This window comes from Macrobrachium rosenbergii, chromosome 48 (genome assembly GCF_040412425.1).
Source record: "Macrobrachium rosenbergii isolate ZJJX-2024 chromosome 48, ASM4041242v1, whole genome shotgun sequence".
In the NCBI taxonomy this organism is placed as follows: domain Eukaryota; kingdom Metazoa; phylum Arthropoda; class Malacostraca; order Decapoda; family Palaemonidae; genus Macrobrachium; species Macrobrachium rosenbergii.
In genome coordinates this window covers 32,493,268-32,510,767 of record NC_089788.1, presented here as the reverse complement: position 1 = coordinate 32,510,767, position 17,500 = coordinate 32,493,268, and the positions used below count along the sequence as shown (strand labels likewise).

The window sequence follows — 17,500 nt, the reverse complement described above, 5'->3', positions numbered from 1 at the left end:
TCATTTCTCGCTATAACGTGGTTCGGATTCCACAATAAGCTGTGGGTCCCGTTGCTAGGTAACCAATTGGTTCTTAGCCACGTAAAATAAGTCTACTCCTTCGGGCCAGCCCTAGGAGAGCTGTTAATCAGCTCAGTGGTCTGGTTAAACTAAGGTATACTTAGCATTTTTTCAGGTTTGTACATCTAGGAAAAATTCAATTTATCTTGAAATTTGTGTAATGAATAAAGTAGCTCAGTCCACAGAATCCTATTTCCAAACTCTTGTAAGGCACCCCAAAGGATTTTTCCTTAATGATAAGAAACAAAAGGGAACAGATGAGATGTAAAAAGCAGAAACCAATGCAGCTAGGACCAAAGGTACGGTGAAAACCCCTTTAATGCTGCTCACTGAATGTGCAAGGCACACTGTAAGCAGTATTACACTGTGGAATTGAACTAACAGTACTGAGCTCGCCTTTGCAAGGTCTGGGATTTGATTCCCACCCACTGCTATTGCACCTAGTTGGAAGTGGGTACCAGCACTCAGCCTGAACTGGAAGTCTAAGGCTGGGGAGAACGGAGTCAACCACCTTGATGCACAATACCCTGTCATTCGAGGGTATGGAACTGATTGTGGCTTAATACATGTATATGAATGAACAAGTAAAACGTCAATTCTGCAAGTGTTATATAAATATAAAGCAGAGTTATAAATAAGACCTACAAATATGCACTGTGCAGCCCCTCCTAATGTTCAGAAACTCAACCCAGTCTTAAATCAGCTACCGACTATTACTCTCTTGTATGCTACTGTTCTCATAGGTAATAAAACTTTCAAAATTTACTTACACATATTCAAATACTTGAAAGGAGTCACAGGCGGTGAGACTACATGGATCACAGAGGGAGAATCTATCCCCAGCACTTTCTTTGCCCAAGGTCTGAGAGACTGTTCTCCAGTCTCTCCTGACACCTTTGCACTTTCCAACGCCTTCTTGAGTGCAACCACTATGGCTTCTTTGTTCCTGGAGCACAATATTTAACGTATAAATTTATGTGAAAGTACAACAATCATTCGTGAAATGACTAGGAAAACCTACATTTATATTAAGAATTGCTGTATTCTCAAGATAAAAAAAAACGGAGGACTGGAAATTTGGGTAATTTACGCAAAATAACATTTACAGGTCTATCTCAAGGGTCACCATGACACTTCAGAATAAAGATTGGGAACAATTTCTTTCATCTTCTGATGTTTTCGTTTGGCAAAAATCTTGCTACCTACTCATCTGCAGCTCGTCCAATCCAGGCATTCCATGGTCTGGCAGCCCAATGACAAGGCTGAGAGTCATTTAGCTCTAAAACGCGATCATCTGGACAGAGTAACCCATAGTCCGATTGTTTCACCTGAGAAGGAAATATTTTGATTAAAAGTTATGTATACAGCAAAAGGCGTTTTGAGGCCTTTCACTAACAGTCATTACTTTTTCCCATGCGTACTTTCTTGTCAACACTTGAAAAAAAACCACTGAGATAATACTGACAGAATGTTCTCATTTTCTTTATAACTTTGTTTAGTTAAAGTGAAAATCACAATTTTTTTTCATTAATGACAAATTTTCAAGAACTTACGATACAAACAGGTTATGGGAATGTTACCTTACATTCCTAAAGTGAACATAAGATTCTTTATTACATACATTTCATGGATATGCGCATGCACTTTACTTCTGGTGCATGTTTACATGATGCAGTAGTGCGCATAATATATTACATATTTTAATAAATTAAATAATCTTAATTCGTTTAAATCGTCTTCTAGTTTCACAAAATTATAAGGAAAAAATCGCACGAATTCCGATATTCAAAGGTTTCCAAACGTGAGAAAAAGGTAATTTTCCTTGTATAAATTTTCTTGGCAGACTAGAATACAAAAAAATTATGGTAAATATCAAATAAGCTTGTTCTCTGATTATACATATCCATGAAAAAAAAATTAATATTTTCATGAACGAATGGAGTAAGTCTACGAGCAGTGCAAAACTAAAAATAAAAGGAAACAGAGAAGTCCAGTTTGATTAATCATACCTGAATTGAAAACGGCGATGATAATTTCGTTTGGAACCTGCAGTCCTTGAGACAAGGGGTGTTTGCAAGCATGAAAGGGCCAGAAAATTACCTGCTTGATTCAGTTAGAGGGTCCACTGGGACACCTTTGTAGCGAGGGTAGACGTCCAGAAACCCGGCAGTTATCGTGTTATTCAGGGTTTTCATTGAATTTGATGAATTCAAAATAACTCCGTTTTTTACGTGTATTGGTTACGTAAAGTGCAATAACTCGGCAATGAAATGGTCTACAGAGCTCGTTCACCTCTCAAAATAAAGCCTAAAGAATGATCTATTCAATGGATACAAGCACAAGAAAATTGGTCAATAACCAAGGACACAAGAGGTCAAAGTATGACCTTTTCTGATGAGAAACTAAAATCTGACTTTTCATAACTAAATATTTGTGAAAAATAGGCGAATAGGTTGAACATTTAATGCTTTTACGTTCTGGTTAGGTACACCATAGACAAGTTTTTTAAATTAGTTGGAAAACTTGTTTACTTATTTTAACCCCTGTGTGGCAAGCAATCAATAAAAGGAACATATACCAGATCAACATACTGAGGCATAAGAGATATATGCCGCAATTTGTATTCTTAGGGAGGGCAATAAGGATGCAAAAAACTAATCAATCCAGTTTAGTCTATGCTCTCTGTTCATATACTGTTGATTTAAAATTTTGGGCAACCTAATTTTTTTTTTCAGTGAAGAATATCTGACTCTGGCGCACCATAGGAAAAATTAAGGGCATCACAGTCACCATCCTCAAGTGGTTCTTGCGATTCAAAGAAATGCATTATCTGCCAAAACTCTTATCGTAAATGTGAAGCTACCAGCACAGAGAATGGCAGGACACGTATCATTGAGGTAGCTTAAATGAGAAGGGACGTCATTTTTGAAAGACTGAAGCAAGTGGACAAAAGCATATTCTTATACTGTGTTAATAACGAATGTTATATAGAGTGTACCCTCAAGAAAACGCTGGATAAACTCAAGCAGTTAAGCAAAGTCTCCTCAGATATTGCTGCTCATTCCCCATAGGATAGCTCAGCCTCTGTTCAACAAAGGAGTACACGTTCTATGGTGGATTCTCGGGATCCTGCGTCTCTGCCAGCTAATATTAACAAGTTTTTTACAAAATGTGTCATTTGTGGGAATTCAAAACACAACAACGTATATGATAAATGGAGGATTTCCGAAAAAAGACGAGCTGAATCATTCTTTACGGTAGCAATGATACTTCAGGTGCGAATGCCACAGTTGGAGCAGATGTTTACTGTCACAGCCAGTGTACAGTATTTGTAACAACATCAGGAAAGGAGAGAAAGCAGCAACTGAATCATTGTCAATACCAACTGGCCAGCAGAAGTATGATATCTTTAAAAATTTTATGAAAGATTTAAAACCAGGCTTGAACTCGGGGAGATGCTATTACCTGACTTACGTTTCCAAGTGCTGTAATGAAGCGCGGAATAATGATAAAACTCATTTTGAGTACACATACAGAGATGTGACAATGTACCTAATCCACGTTTGGTGGGATGTCTCATTATTTGTCCCAACAAGTCCAAAAAAACCTACCACTGTTTTCAAGCCAAGAGCAGCTGAGATAGAGCCAGAGAGAAGTGAAAGGTCGTTGGAGAGGGAAACAATAAGAAAGTGTGGTACCATGTTGAGAAATTGTATCCTTAACGAAGACTTTGAGCTGAATGACAGGTTTTGTGATGCCAGTGAACTGGAGAAAGCATGTTCTGACATGGTAATTCCCAGTGACGTTGCAGACTTTTTCTCAGCTCATTCTGATATTGATATTTTACACAGTTGTAATATTGTTGATGGTGAGCCTGAAATTTGCGAGAAGAGTTACACGAGATCTTCCAAGATGAAAAAAGTACTACTATATCTGTGTATCAAATCATCTTTTATATCGCAAATTATAGTAAAAAACGAACCCCTTTGCACATGTTGAACTCTGAAGTTATTTATAATGTGTGTGTAGGTCAAAAAACGCTTATCTCTAGTCTCAATAGGTTTGGACTGGCAATTAGTTATGAGCTACTCCGCTATCATTCTGATATGGCGTCATTTGTTACAGAAGCAAGTCAGGGTCAGGTCCCACTTCCAAGTAATTTCAACCCATCAAGCTTCACGTTAGAGGCCTTTGATAATTTTGATCATGAGGAAGCAACACTATCTGGCATGGGAAGTCATGACACTGTTATGATTCTCATGCAGGACAAACTTCAGGGACTGACTCTGAATAGTAAGCCTAAGATATCAGAGACAGATGTCACCCACAGAGAGAGACAATTCACACAAGAGTTAGGTTGTCAGGCTTTGTTCCTAGCACGAAAATTGCTAAAATGCCAAGCCTTCTGACAACCTGCGTAGTTCCAGCACTGTACAAAATAGACAATTCACATGCAAAAAGTGTCCGTAGGAAGGACATAGCTTGGAGTATTAGTTGAATGGATCTTTCGCGTATGACAGAAGGTATTAAAGAAACAACCACGGACAAAACAATGCCCTCTTGGAGTGCCTTTAACTCTCTTATTGCTGATGCGAATGTGTGTCAGAAGGTTGTAGGTTTCCTACCAGTCCTTCCCCACCCTGTTATGGAATATGGCACAGTTTACACAGCATTAAAAAAATTCCAGAATATTTTGAGCCAGCTAGACCAAACACACTTGCCTCTGGTATGTGATGAGGGGGTGTATTGCACTGCCCGTGAAACCATCATGAGCAAACCATTTGAATTTGATAACGTGGTGTTATGTCTGGGCTTCTTTCATATGAGTAAGGCAGTCATGGGCTCAATAGGAAAGTTCAATAAAATGGCATGGGTGTTTTGCATACCACAGTACAGTCATCTCTTCATAATAATTTATAAACTGAAGGACTTCTTCGTCACTCCACTCAGCCATTGGTGGGCTTCACGTAGTTTCACAGAAGGGATCAGACTAATGCGCGATGATTACTTCCGAATTTCGGAGGTGTCAGCTAGTTTAGCAGACTCTGTGTAGCAAGTTAACACGCGTGCAAAACAGGTCCCGTCCACACATTTCGTAGCGTGTTGTGTAACATTCCTTTGATGCGACGGGCAAAATCCGACAATTGGTGGAACGGAGTGAAACGCGCTCAACGTGCACCTCCTGCTTGTTGCTCGGGCTTGAGGTCCCGTCCACAATGGCGAATTTGCAACAAGAATCTGTTGCGTTACGTGGTTTTGCGCGCATGTGTACCCGGCTTAAGACTACTGAAAAAGTCTGTAGCAGAAAAGAAGAGGGAGGATAGCAAGGTTCATTTGGAGGCATTTATGTCAAACTCGGAAGCCATGGTCGAAGACTTCAATAAATTAGAAGTCAGAGTAGTGCAGCATCAGAGATTTTTACTTTCTGGGACCACTTCGTCAGAATGGTGGCTGTTCTACAGGACTTGGTTAGGGCAGACTGTGAAGAAGACTGGAAACTTCATCTTCAAAGTGTTCAATATGTGCTGCCGCTATTTGCTGGATGTAATAGGGTCAGCTATATTAGATGAGCCTCATTATACCTAGAATTTATCCAGTGTTTTCTTAAGGGTATACTGTTTATAACATTCGTTAGTAACATGCTTTAACTCTCTCATTACTCTGTGCTGGTAGTTTCACATTTATCATCAGATTTTTGGCAGATTACGCATTTCTTTGGATCGCAAGAACTACTTGAGGCTGGTGACTGTGATGCCAGTCAGAAATTCTTCACTGAAAAAATAAAAAAATGAAAAAGAAAATTAGGTTTCCCAAAATTTTAAGTGAACAATATATGAACTGGATTGATTAATTTTTTGCATCCTTATTGCCCTCCCTAAGAATACAATTACGGCATATATCTCATGCCTCAGTATGTTGATCCGGTATATATTCCTTTTATTGATTGCTTGCTACACTGGTGTTAAAATAAGTAAACAAGTTTTCCAACTAATTTCAAAAACTTGTCTATGGTGTACCTAACCAGAACGTAAAAGCATTAAGTGTTCAATCTATTCGCCTATTTTTCACAAATATTTACACATGAAAAGTCATAGATTTTAGTTTCTCATCAGAAAAGGCCATACTTTGACCTCTTGTGACCTTGGGTATTGACCAATCTTATTGTGCTTGTACCCATTGAATAGATCATTCTTTAAGCTTTATTTTGAGGGGTAAACGAGCTCTGTAGACCATTTCATTGCTGAGTTATTGCAATTTACGTAACCAATACACATAAAAAGAGGACTTATTTTGATTTCATCAAATTCAACGAAAACCCTGAATAACACGATAACTGCCGGGTTTCTGGACGTCTACCCTCGCTACAAAGGTGTCCCGGTGGACCCTCTGACTAAATCAAGCAGGTAATTTTCTGGCCCTTTCATGCATGCAAATACCCCTTGGCTCCTGGACTACTGCCATTCTAAAGGTATTATATAACTATAAGTTGTGGATATCAGCAATATGGGGCACTGTACCCCAGGGACAATCAATGTCTGTTAAGTTGCAAAGAACTGTATATGGAATAAAGTTCATATTAAATATTGTGAGTTTTTTTTTAAGAATTTTGGACTTTTTTGTAGAGGTTAATATAAATGTCAGTTATTCTTAGGCTTCTATTCTCATGTTGGTAATCAGTTTATACTCACTTCATTTATATGCTGTACATATTACTCGGCTCATACATATATATTACAGAACTCAATTTTTGCTAACATAACGTTATGCTCTTCCGACTAACTGCTTGTTGCTACTGGTAATCAGAGAAAAATGAGGGTAAAAGTTGTGAATCAATGACACCAAATGTCAACTACCGAAGGATTTTCACCTTCACACTAGTGTCTCAATGCCAACTCTGTATCAAACCAATTGCCAAGAAAAGAATAAACTACACCTTATTTCTAAGGAACGTTGTAGGGTGAAATGAAATAAAATACTAAGGTATGACAGCTACTTACAGTATCCCTCTTTTTGAAGAATTCTTGGACAGCAGAGAGCTTCGTCCAGGCTACATCTCCATGGGAATCCACCAGGCAACGGAGAGCTCCTTCGTAGCCAGCGTGCAGGTCTTGGCCGTCACACTGGCCATCACACATGTTGCACAGGTTATTGTAGGTTTCCTCTGCAAGGGGAACAATGAATCTGTTACTCTCTCAGCCGAAGCCACAGGAAAATCTTGAAAAGAAAAGACAGAGTGCCAACTACTTTCGTGTAATTAACACATCTTCGGGCACAAAGTGCTCCTCTCTACGCACAGCCTAAGCGGGCCTAGAGCAATAAAGAGCCTCTTTGTGTAGATTAACATGGCCCGTAAACATAAGGTTCTTAAACTACTGAACTGAAGACCCGGTCGTATTTGGTTCAAAAAAGAGGATGTTCTCGGTTACATTATTAATTAGACACAAAGTCCAACAATTACATCTGAGTGTAATATAGCCTACTGTACTTCCATTTTTAATGAGTGTTCTGTTTTCCATTGTATTCCCAGTAGTTTTAAAACGTCCTACTTAATTGCTTCATGCTAACATTAACTTATCTCTGGCTTCTTCAATAGTTTGTTTTTTGGTGGTGTTCCTATTGACCTTCATGTGCAATTGTCTTTATAGGTTTCAAACAACCATCAAAAGAGGAGATTTTGGTTTCGTAACATTCTCCTTTCCAGGCAAGACTCTCGTTTTGGTAGTAGCACTGATATCACTGGCACATGGTGGTGATGATGATGATGATGATGATGATGATGAATGACATTTGAATAACAACAGTTGCAAGGTAATGATGAACAATCTAAACTGAGCGAAACCTGGAACAGTGTTTGAATATCAGATTAGCATATTATAATTCACTGTAAGATTATCCTTTTAGCCTCACGACAAACGATAAAAAGTGTAACTCATAATGAAAAAGCTATACGTAATCATTTTATTTGATAAAAACGGCAATCATTCAGTTCAATCAAAACTGAAGATCGATGCCTCGATGAAGCACAGACCAGAAGGAACTCAATGAAAGGCTAATGGCATTTAGTTTCAGTTCATGTAATTCCATGTCCTTATCAAAACCTGAAGACATGGGAGAAAACTTTGGGTTTAACTATCAATGGAAACCAACACCTGAACAAACGGGAGAAAATTTTGGGTTTAACTATCAATGGAAACCAACACCTGAATACGTGAGAGGAAACTTTGGGTTTAACTATCAATGGAAACCAACACCTGAACACATAGGAGAAAACTTTGGGTTTAACTATCCTTGGAAACCAACACCTGAAAACGTGAGAGAAAACTTTGGATTTAATTATCAATGGAAATCAACACCTGAACACATGGGAGAAAACTTTAGGTTTAACTATCAATGGAAACCAACACCTGAACACGTGAGAGAAAACTTTGGGTTTAATTATCAATGGAAATCAACACCTGAACACGTGAGAGAAAACTTTAGGTTTAACTATCAATGGAAATCAACACCTGAACACATGGGAGAAAACTTTGGGTTTAACAATCAATAGAAACCAACACCTGAACAAGTGAGAGAAAACCTTGGGTTTAACTATCGATGGAAACCAACACCTGAACACGTGGGAGAAAACTTTGGGTTTAACAATCAATAGAAACCAACACCTGAACAAGTGAGAGAAAACCTTGGGTTTAACTATCGATGGAAACCAACACCTGAACACGTGGGAGAAAACTTTGGGTATAACTATCGATGGAAACCAACACCTGAACAAGTGAGAGAAAACCTTGGGTTTAACTATCGATGGAAACCAACACCTGAACACGTGGGAGAAAACTTTGGGTTTAACTATCGATGGAAACCAACACCTGAACACGTGGGAGAAAACCTTGGGTTTAACAATCAATAGAAACCAACACCTGAACAAGTGAGAGAAAACCTTGGTTTTAACTATCGATGGAAACCAACACCTGAACACGTGGGAGAAAACTTTGGGTTTAACAATCAATAGAAACCAACACCTGAACCAATTGGTTCTTAGCCACGAAAATAAGTTTTAATCCTTCGGGCCAGCCCTGGAGAGCTGTTAATCAGCTCAGTGGTCTGGGAGAAACTAAGCTTATACTTACTTAACACCTGAACAAGTGAGAGAAAAACCTTGGGTTTAACTATCGATGGAAACCAACACCTGAACACGTGGGAGAAGTCTCTGGGTTTAACAGTCAATGAAACCAACACCTGAACACGTGAGAGAAAACCTTGGGTTTAACTATCGATGGAAACCAACACCTGAACACGTGGGAGAAAACTTTGGGTTTAACAATCAATAGAAACCAACACCTGAACAAGTGAGAGAAAACCTTGGGTTTAACTATCGATGGAAACCAACACCTGAACACGTGGGAGAAGTCTCTGGGTTTAACAGTCAATGGAAACCAACACCTGAACACGTGGGAGAAAACCTTGTGTTAAACTATCGATGGAAACCAACACCTGAACACGTGGGAGAAAACTTTGGGTTTAACAATCAATAGAAACCAACACCTGAACAAGTGAGAGAAAACCTTGGGTTTAACTATCGATGGAAACCAACACCTGAACACGTGGGAGAAAACCAAACCAACACCTGAACACGTGGGAGAAAACCAAACCAACACCTGAACACGTAGGAGAAAACTTTGGGTTTATCAATCGATAGAAACCAACACCTGAACAAGTGAGAGAAAACCTTGGGTTTAACTATCGATTTAAACCAACACCTGAACACGTGGGAGAAGTCTCTGGGTTTAACAGTCAATGGAAACCAACACCTGAAAACGTGAGAGAAAACCTTGGGTTTAACTATCGATGGAAACCAACACCTGAACACGTGGGAGAAAACTTTGGGTTTAACAATCAATAGAAACCAACACCTGAACAAGTGAGAGAAAACCTTGGGTTTAACTATCGATGGAAACCAACACCTGAACACGTGGGAGAAGTCTCTGGGTTTAACAGTCAATGGAAACCAACACCTGAACACGTGGGAGAAAACCTTGTGTTTAACTATCGATGGAAACCAACACCTGAACACGTGGGAGAAAACTTTGGGTTTAACAATCAATAGAAACCAACACCTGAACAAGTGAGAGAAAACCTTGGGTTTAACTATCAATGGACACCAACACCTGAACACGTGGGAGAAAACTTTGGGTTTAACAATCAATAGAAACCAACACCTGAACAAGTGAGAGAAAACCTTGTTTAACTATCGATGGAAACCAACACCTGAACACGTGGGAGAAAACTTTGGGTTTAACTATCGATGAAACCAACACCTGAACAAGTGAGAAAAACCTTGGGTTTAACTATCGATGGAAACCAACACCTGAACACGTGGGAGAAAACTTTTGGGTTTAACTATCGATGGAAACCAATACCTGAACACGTGGGAGAAAACCTTGGGTTTAACAATCAATAGAAACCAACACCTGAACAAGTGAGAGAAAACCTTTGGTTTTAACTATCGATGAAACCAACACCTGAACACGTGGGAGAAAACTTTGGGTTTAACAATCAATAGAAACCAACACCTGAACAAGTGAGAGAAAACCTTGGGTTTAACTATCGATGGAAACCAACACCTGAACACGTGGGAGAAGTCTCTGGGTTTAACAGTCAATGGAAACCAACACCTGAACACGTGAGAGAAAACCTTGGTTTTAACTATCGATGGAAACCAACACCTGAACACGTGGGAGAAAACTTTGGGTTTAACAATCAATAGAAACCAACACCTGAACAAGTGAGAGAAAACCTTGGGTTTAACTATCGATGGAAACCAACACCTGAACACGTGGGAGAAGTCTCTGGGTTTAACAGTCAATGGAAACCAACACCTGAACACGTGAGAGAAAACCTTGGGTTTAACTATCGATGGAAACCAACACCTGAACACGTGGGAGAAAACTTTGGGTTTAACAATCAATAGAAACCAACACCTGAACAAGTGAGAGAAAACCTTGGGTTTAACTATCGATGGAAACCAACACCTGAACACGTGGGAGAAGTCTCTGGGTTTAAAAGTCAATGGAAACCAACACCTGAACACGTGGGAGAAAACCTTATGTTTAACTATCGATGGAAACCAACACCTGAACACGTGGGAGAAAACTTTGGGTTTAACAATCAATAGAAACCAACACCTGAACAAGTGAGAGAAAACCTTGGGTTTAACTATCGATGGAAACCAACACCTGAACACGTGGGAGAAAACCAAACCAACACCTGAACACGTGGGAGAAAACCAAACCAACACCTGAACACATGGGAGAAAACCTTGTGTTTAACTATCGATGGAAACCAACACCTGAACACGTGGGAGAAAACCTTGTGTTTAACTATCGATGGAAACCAACACCTGAACACGTGGGAGAAAACCAAACCAACACCTGAACACGTGGGAGAAAACCTTGTGTTTAACTATCGATGGAAACCAACACCTGAACACGTAGGAGAAAACTTTGGGTTTAACAATCAATAGAAACCAACACCTGAACAAGTGAGAGAAAACCTTGTGTTTAACTATCGATGGAAACCAACACCTGAACACGTGGGAGAAAACCAAACCAACACCTGAACACGTGGGAGAAAACCAAACCAACACCTGAACACGTGGGAGAAAACTAAACCAACACCTGAACACGTGGGAGAAAACTTTGGCTTTATCAATCAATAGAAACCAACACCTGAACAAGTGAGAGAAAACCTTGGGTTTAACTATCGACGGAAACCAACACCTGAACACGTGGGAGAAGTCTCTGGGTTTAACAATCAATGGAAACCAACACCTGAACACGTGAGAGAAAACCTTGTGTTTAACTATCGATGGAAACCAACACCTGAACACGTGAGAGAAAACTTTGGGTTTAATTATCAATGGAAATCAACACCTGAACACATGGGAGAAAACCAGGTTTAACTATCAATGGAAACCAACACCTGAACACGTGAGAGAAAAACTTGGGTTTAACTATCAATGGAAACCAACACCTGAACACGTGGGAGAAAACTTTGGGTTTAACAATCAATGGAAACCAACACCTGAACAAGTGAGAGAAAACCTTGGGTTTAACTATCAATGGAAACCAACACCTGAACACATGGGAGAAAACTCTGGGTTTAACTATCAATGGAAACCAACACCTGAACACATGGGAGAAAACTCTGGGTTTAACTATCAATGGAAACCAACACCTGAACACATGGGAGAAAACTTTAGGTTTAACTATCAATGGAAACCAACACCTGAACACATGGGAGAAAACTCTGGGTTTAACTATCAATGGAAACCAACACCTGAACACATGGGATAAAACTCTGGGTTTAACAATCAATGGAAACCAACACCTGAACACATGGGAGAAAACTTTAGGTTTAACTATCAATGGAAACCAACACATCAACACATGGGAGAAAACTTTGGGTTGAACTCTCAACTAAAACCAACACGGGTTTAACTATCAATGGAAACCAACACCTGAACACATGGGAGAAAACTTTGGTTTTAATTATCAACAGAAATCAATACCGGAAGACTTGGGAGAAAACGTTGGGTTTAATTATCAACAGAAATCAATACCTGAACACATGGGAGAAAACTTTGGGTTTAACTATCAATGGAAACCAGCACCTGAAGACATGGGAGAGAACTTTGGGTTTAACTATCAATGGAAATCAACACCTGAGCACATGGGAGAAAACTTTGAGTTAATTATTAATGGAAATCAATACCTGAAGACATGGGAGAAAACTTTGGGTTTGACTACCAATGGAAACCAACACCTGAACACACGGGAGAAAACTTTGCGTTTAAGTATCAATGGAAACCAACACCTGAAGACATGGGAGAAAACTTTGAGTTTGACTATCACTGGAAACCAACACCTGAAGACATGGGAGAAAACTTTGCGTTCAAGTATCAATGGAAACCAACACCTGAACACACGGGAGAAAACTTTGGGTTTGATGGAACACACGAGAAAACTTTGGGTTTGACTATCAATGGAAACCAACACCTGAAGACATGGGAGAAAACTTTGGGTTTAACTATCACTGGCAACAGACTTAAACCTCAAATCATGTCATGTACTAGATACAACTGAAACAGGCGAATGTGTATGCAAACTATTGTGAAGATATGAGCAGAGCCTTAGATCTGTTTTCCTTCCGTAGAAAAGATACACGGATATGCTACACCTATACCATATATAGGTAGTTTTTCTTTCCATTGTTTTCTTTAGCCAACGTCTTGCAAGAGTGGTGAATGATCTTAAAGTCTTAACATTTGGGCTATGTCCCTGCATATCAGACACCCATCCAGCCACATCTTTCGAGAGGCTTCCTTTTAAGTGTAAGTTTAGTCCTTACCCTTGTCTTGGGCATCAAAATTCCTCTTTCCCCTGCCCACTTTTCACAACTCACTCAGAGAGAGAATATTTCACTATAACTCGACAAGTTTAGAAGTTGACTCGGTCCAGGTGAACAACTTTCAAGGAAATTAACCGTCTTTCATTTCTCCTACTTTTACTTTAAGCTTAGGTAAAAAGACACTGAATTTGTCATCTTACCGTCCTTCATTATAAAAATTGCTAATCTTTACACTGATCCCGCATTTACAAAACTTACTTAGCTTGGCATCCGTTTCCTCATCGGGAACCCATTTTCCTGGTACGCAAGCGAGAGCAAAATATGAGGAAGCTGCCCTCAGGTCGTGTTCAACGACAGTGGCTCTCTTGTCACACTGAAGCTGAATCTGGCCCATTTCTAGTAACTGAAATGAAAAAACTACAAATGAATAAACCAACACACCAACTCATACATACGGGTATGTAATATGCAAGTTGTTTTATAAATGCAAGCCAATATGCTAATATTTAACCAGGTGTGTCTTTAAACGTCTCTCTAAAATGATTAAACATTTAGACTTTCACTGAATCAAGATTTTACTTTCATATTTCGGCACGGAATTTTAGCAGACATGAAAAGGAGCAGTAAAATGTTAACAGCTACAATACTGATAAACCGATGAACAAAAAATTGCACGAAAATAAATTTGAATAATAAAGAATGTATAATCTATACATTCTCCTACATTAATATACCAAACGGCACCACTGCCTGGGCTGTGGCTCTAAATGTCTCATAAGAATCCACACACCCATCCTCTATACTGTACACTTAATTCTCATCCAGTTGCCTATGGAATGAAATCTTAAATTACATCACGCCCTAATTAACCCCCTTGATATTTATGAATAATAATAATGATGATACAGCTGTGTCCTCAGCAAATCATGTTGTTATAATACACAGAAACTTGTAACGGGTCTTATGAATGTGTGGAAGGCACTGGAATACAATAGAGCTAAAAAACTCAATAAAAGTAGTGAATGTATTTAAGATAAAGTCAGAGTTGACTTTTGCAATTACAAGAGTCCCAAAACACTCACAATCTCTACAGGTCATTTTCGTCCTTTTACTTACATTAGGAAAGGGGATATTCCAGCCAGCCGTCCTTCCGTAGCCAGTGTGACAGGACTTGGAACCTTTGAGATCTGCCACTTGCTTTATGTTCGACTTCCTGACAACAGCCACGCCTTGGTACCGAAACGGTTCTGGAACGCGCACGGTCGGAAGAGATTAGTAAGGGCCCAGAGAGATTGCCTATGAAGCAGTTCTAAAATACATGAGAGATTAGGTAAAAGAAAATAGTAATTTTATGATGAAGGTCTCAAAAGCATAATGAGGGATCAGGGAGAACCCCAGGGGAACATTAGCGATGCTGCAGTCATGAAAACCCCGTTGAATAATTAAGTAGAGCCCAAGGCACATCGGCGTTATTCCAGTCTTGAAAAGTACAATGATTCAATATGGTCCAAGGTAACATTAGTTAATGGAATAATTCTGGGAAGTGAATTTATAATAACCAGGGGGTTAGCACTGGTAATGATGTGACCTTGAAAACTATAATGTATAAGGACAACTCCGTTCTAAAAAAAAAAAAATCGGGTAATAAGACTGGAATGAATCAAAAGATAGCAGTGTTTACTACGTACTTCCCAAATAGAGTGTATGATTAGGTAAAACCAGTTGAAGAAAGTACGACTGACAACGTTAGACCCCAGGGGTGACGATGAATGACAGCGAATTACGATGAATGATTAGGAAGAATCATTTCGATACAATTCTAAAAAGCATAACGAGGGAAGCCGTAACAGAAGACATATGCTGTATTTATGCAAAGGCCCGCGGAATGGCAACTTGTTGCCCTTACCTACCACTGCTCGAGAGGAAAACTGTCAATAAAGAGAAAGAGGAAAAAGAGCCGGATTTGGAACAAAAGACGAGAATATTTTTACTTCAGATTTATAAAAACCTCAGTAGTCTAATTATTAATGTAAATAATAACCAGAGAAGACATTAGAATTACTGAGGCGATTTTGATATCTCCATGCTATCATCAGCTTAGTTCTTTGAATCTTGTTAGGAAAGAGAAAGACAAATTTAGAAGTGCACGCTAGGATGATCTCAAATTATTTTATTATTCTGCATAATAATAATAATAATATAATAATAATAATAATAATAATAATAATAATAATAATAATAATAAAACTTTTGGATAGGTGGAATCTCCTGACCATAATACTTGACAGATGCCAGTTTAATATAAACCAATCAATTAACAAATAGCGCCTACCGACCAAATTTGAAAGCAAATACAGAACTTAATGTTTTTTTATGTGGAGGGACCCTGCAGTGACACGGGTCCCATTGCGTTTCAGAATTTGATGCCCTACATATGATATTGTTAAAGTTATAAACATGATCCTCGGACAATCTCGCCCGGAAATAGCTCGAGCAAACTTCTTCGTTGACAACTGAACCCGCTGACCTGTGAGACACCACGTCAGCACTACAACCACTCGGCCACAGAGCCTGAGTGAATAATATAGTGTAAGTCAGAATCTCACTGTTCATTTGTTTCTGTGGCTGAATCGACTGTGCTGGCCTGATGCGTCACTGGTCAGTGGTTCAATTCCAATGGAGCTGAGAGAACACAGTTTTGGCCTGGTGTCTCACTGCTCATCGGCTCAAATCACCGAAAAGGTAGTTTGTCTTATCTAGAATATTATATGTAATACATAAATCTATAAGAAAGAATAATACCGCGTTACAAACAGAACCTCAATAATACTAAACCACAGAGGAAGGAGGAGAGTTCCTGAAAATACATCAAACTACATTAACATCTTGAGTGGAACCTTCATATCTACGAATGCATCTGGAATACTGGTTTCTTTATAAAGATATCATTAATAAGTGTACAACATATTATGGCATACAAGTATTCAAGCACTTTTGCTTGTAACATTCATCATTCTCATCCTTGACTAAAAAGACTTGCATGAGATATTTTGTTATTGGGTAAAATAAATGTACTTTTAAGCTTAATTTGCTTAAAGCTAACATTTGATAAGTTTGGTTAGTAACTGACGAATCAAACTGGCTAAAATTACTTGAATGGCTAATGTAAAACAGAATATTAGTTGATAAATTAAAATACTCAAAATAAACATTCTTACCAAAAGAAAATTTCTGACCCCAAAAAATTAAAAATTTCAAAAATCAAACAAATCAATTATTACAAAATAAGCGTACTTATTGGTCATATCAAATATAATTATTCGCCACAAATTTTGTATCTATCAACATAAAAGATCTTTGGAACACATTCAGCTGTGAACGTTATACTGACAGTTATGTTGCAAATAAGAATCTTCCTTATAATGGGTGGGTTCGGTTTTTTCAGAGTCAAGAGCTCATTAAACATTTTTTGCCGTTAAGCCCGTCAAAAAACATGACTACTGCCTAATCAACGCGATTAATTAAAACGACAATTTTACCTTTTCATAAGAAAAGATTCCCTAAAGATGGGGAAACATTATACCTGAAGCACTGCTGGCAAATGTACGACAAAATATAAATCTTGTTCAAGTTTCTACACATTCCTGCCTGCCCCTTCACAAATGGAAATACAAAACGCGTTTCAAAAATATTCGAGGTCTGATGCAGAAAACCAGAACGTCAACACGGGAAGTAAGAGCACATATATTATTAACACTAATATTGACCTTACACATCCTATTCACTCAAGTAAATTTGGTATCACAAACATCTAATTCCTCACCCTTGTTGAACTGGCATCGCAAATAATAAGGGACAGCACCTTAAATTCATATCATATCCATTCCGCTAATTGCCCTAGCTTTTCTCTCTTTCGAGCTTATATATATATATATATATATATATATATATATATATATATATATATATATATATATATATATATATATATATATATATATATATATATATATATATATATATATATAATAATGCG

The 17,500-nt window shown here is 38.5% G+C and overlaps 1 protein-coding gene across 1 annotated transcript in view; it reads right to left on the bottom strand.

Moving 5' to 3' along the window:
* Window positions 1–17,500, bottom strand: part of LOC136831335 (transferrin-like) — a 90,410-nt gene that overhangs the window by 34,125 nt on the left and 38,785 nt on the right. The window contains exons 4-8 of the mRNA XM_067091625.1: window positions 14,581–14,711; window positions 13,723–13,867; window positions 7,059–7,222; window positions 1,267–1,388; window positions 831–1,006 (exon numbers count right to left, since the gene is read on the bottom strand). Coding sequence (XP_066947726.1) covers window positions 831–1,006; window positions 1,267–1,388; window positions 7,059–7,222; window positions 13,723–13,867; window positions 14,581–14,711 — 738 coding nt within the window. The remainder of the gene's footprint in view (window positions 1–830; window positions 1,007–1,266; window positions 1,389–7,058; window positions 7,223–13,722; window positions 13,868–14,580; window positions 14,712–17,500) is intronic.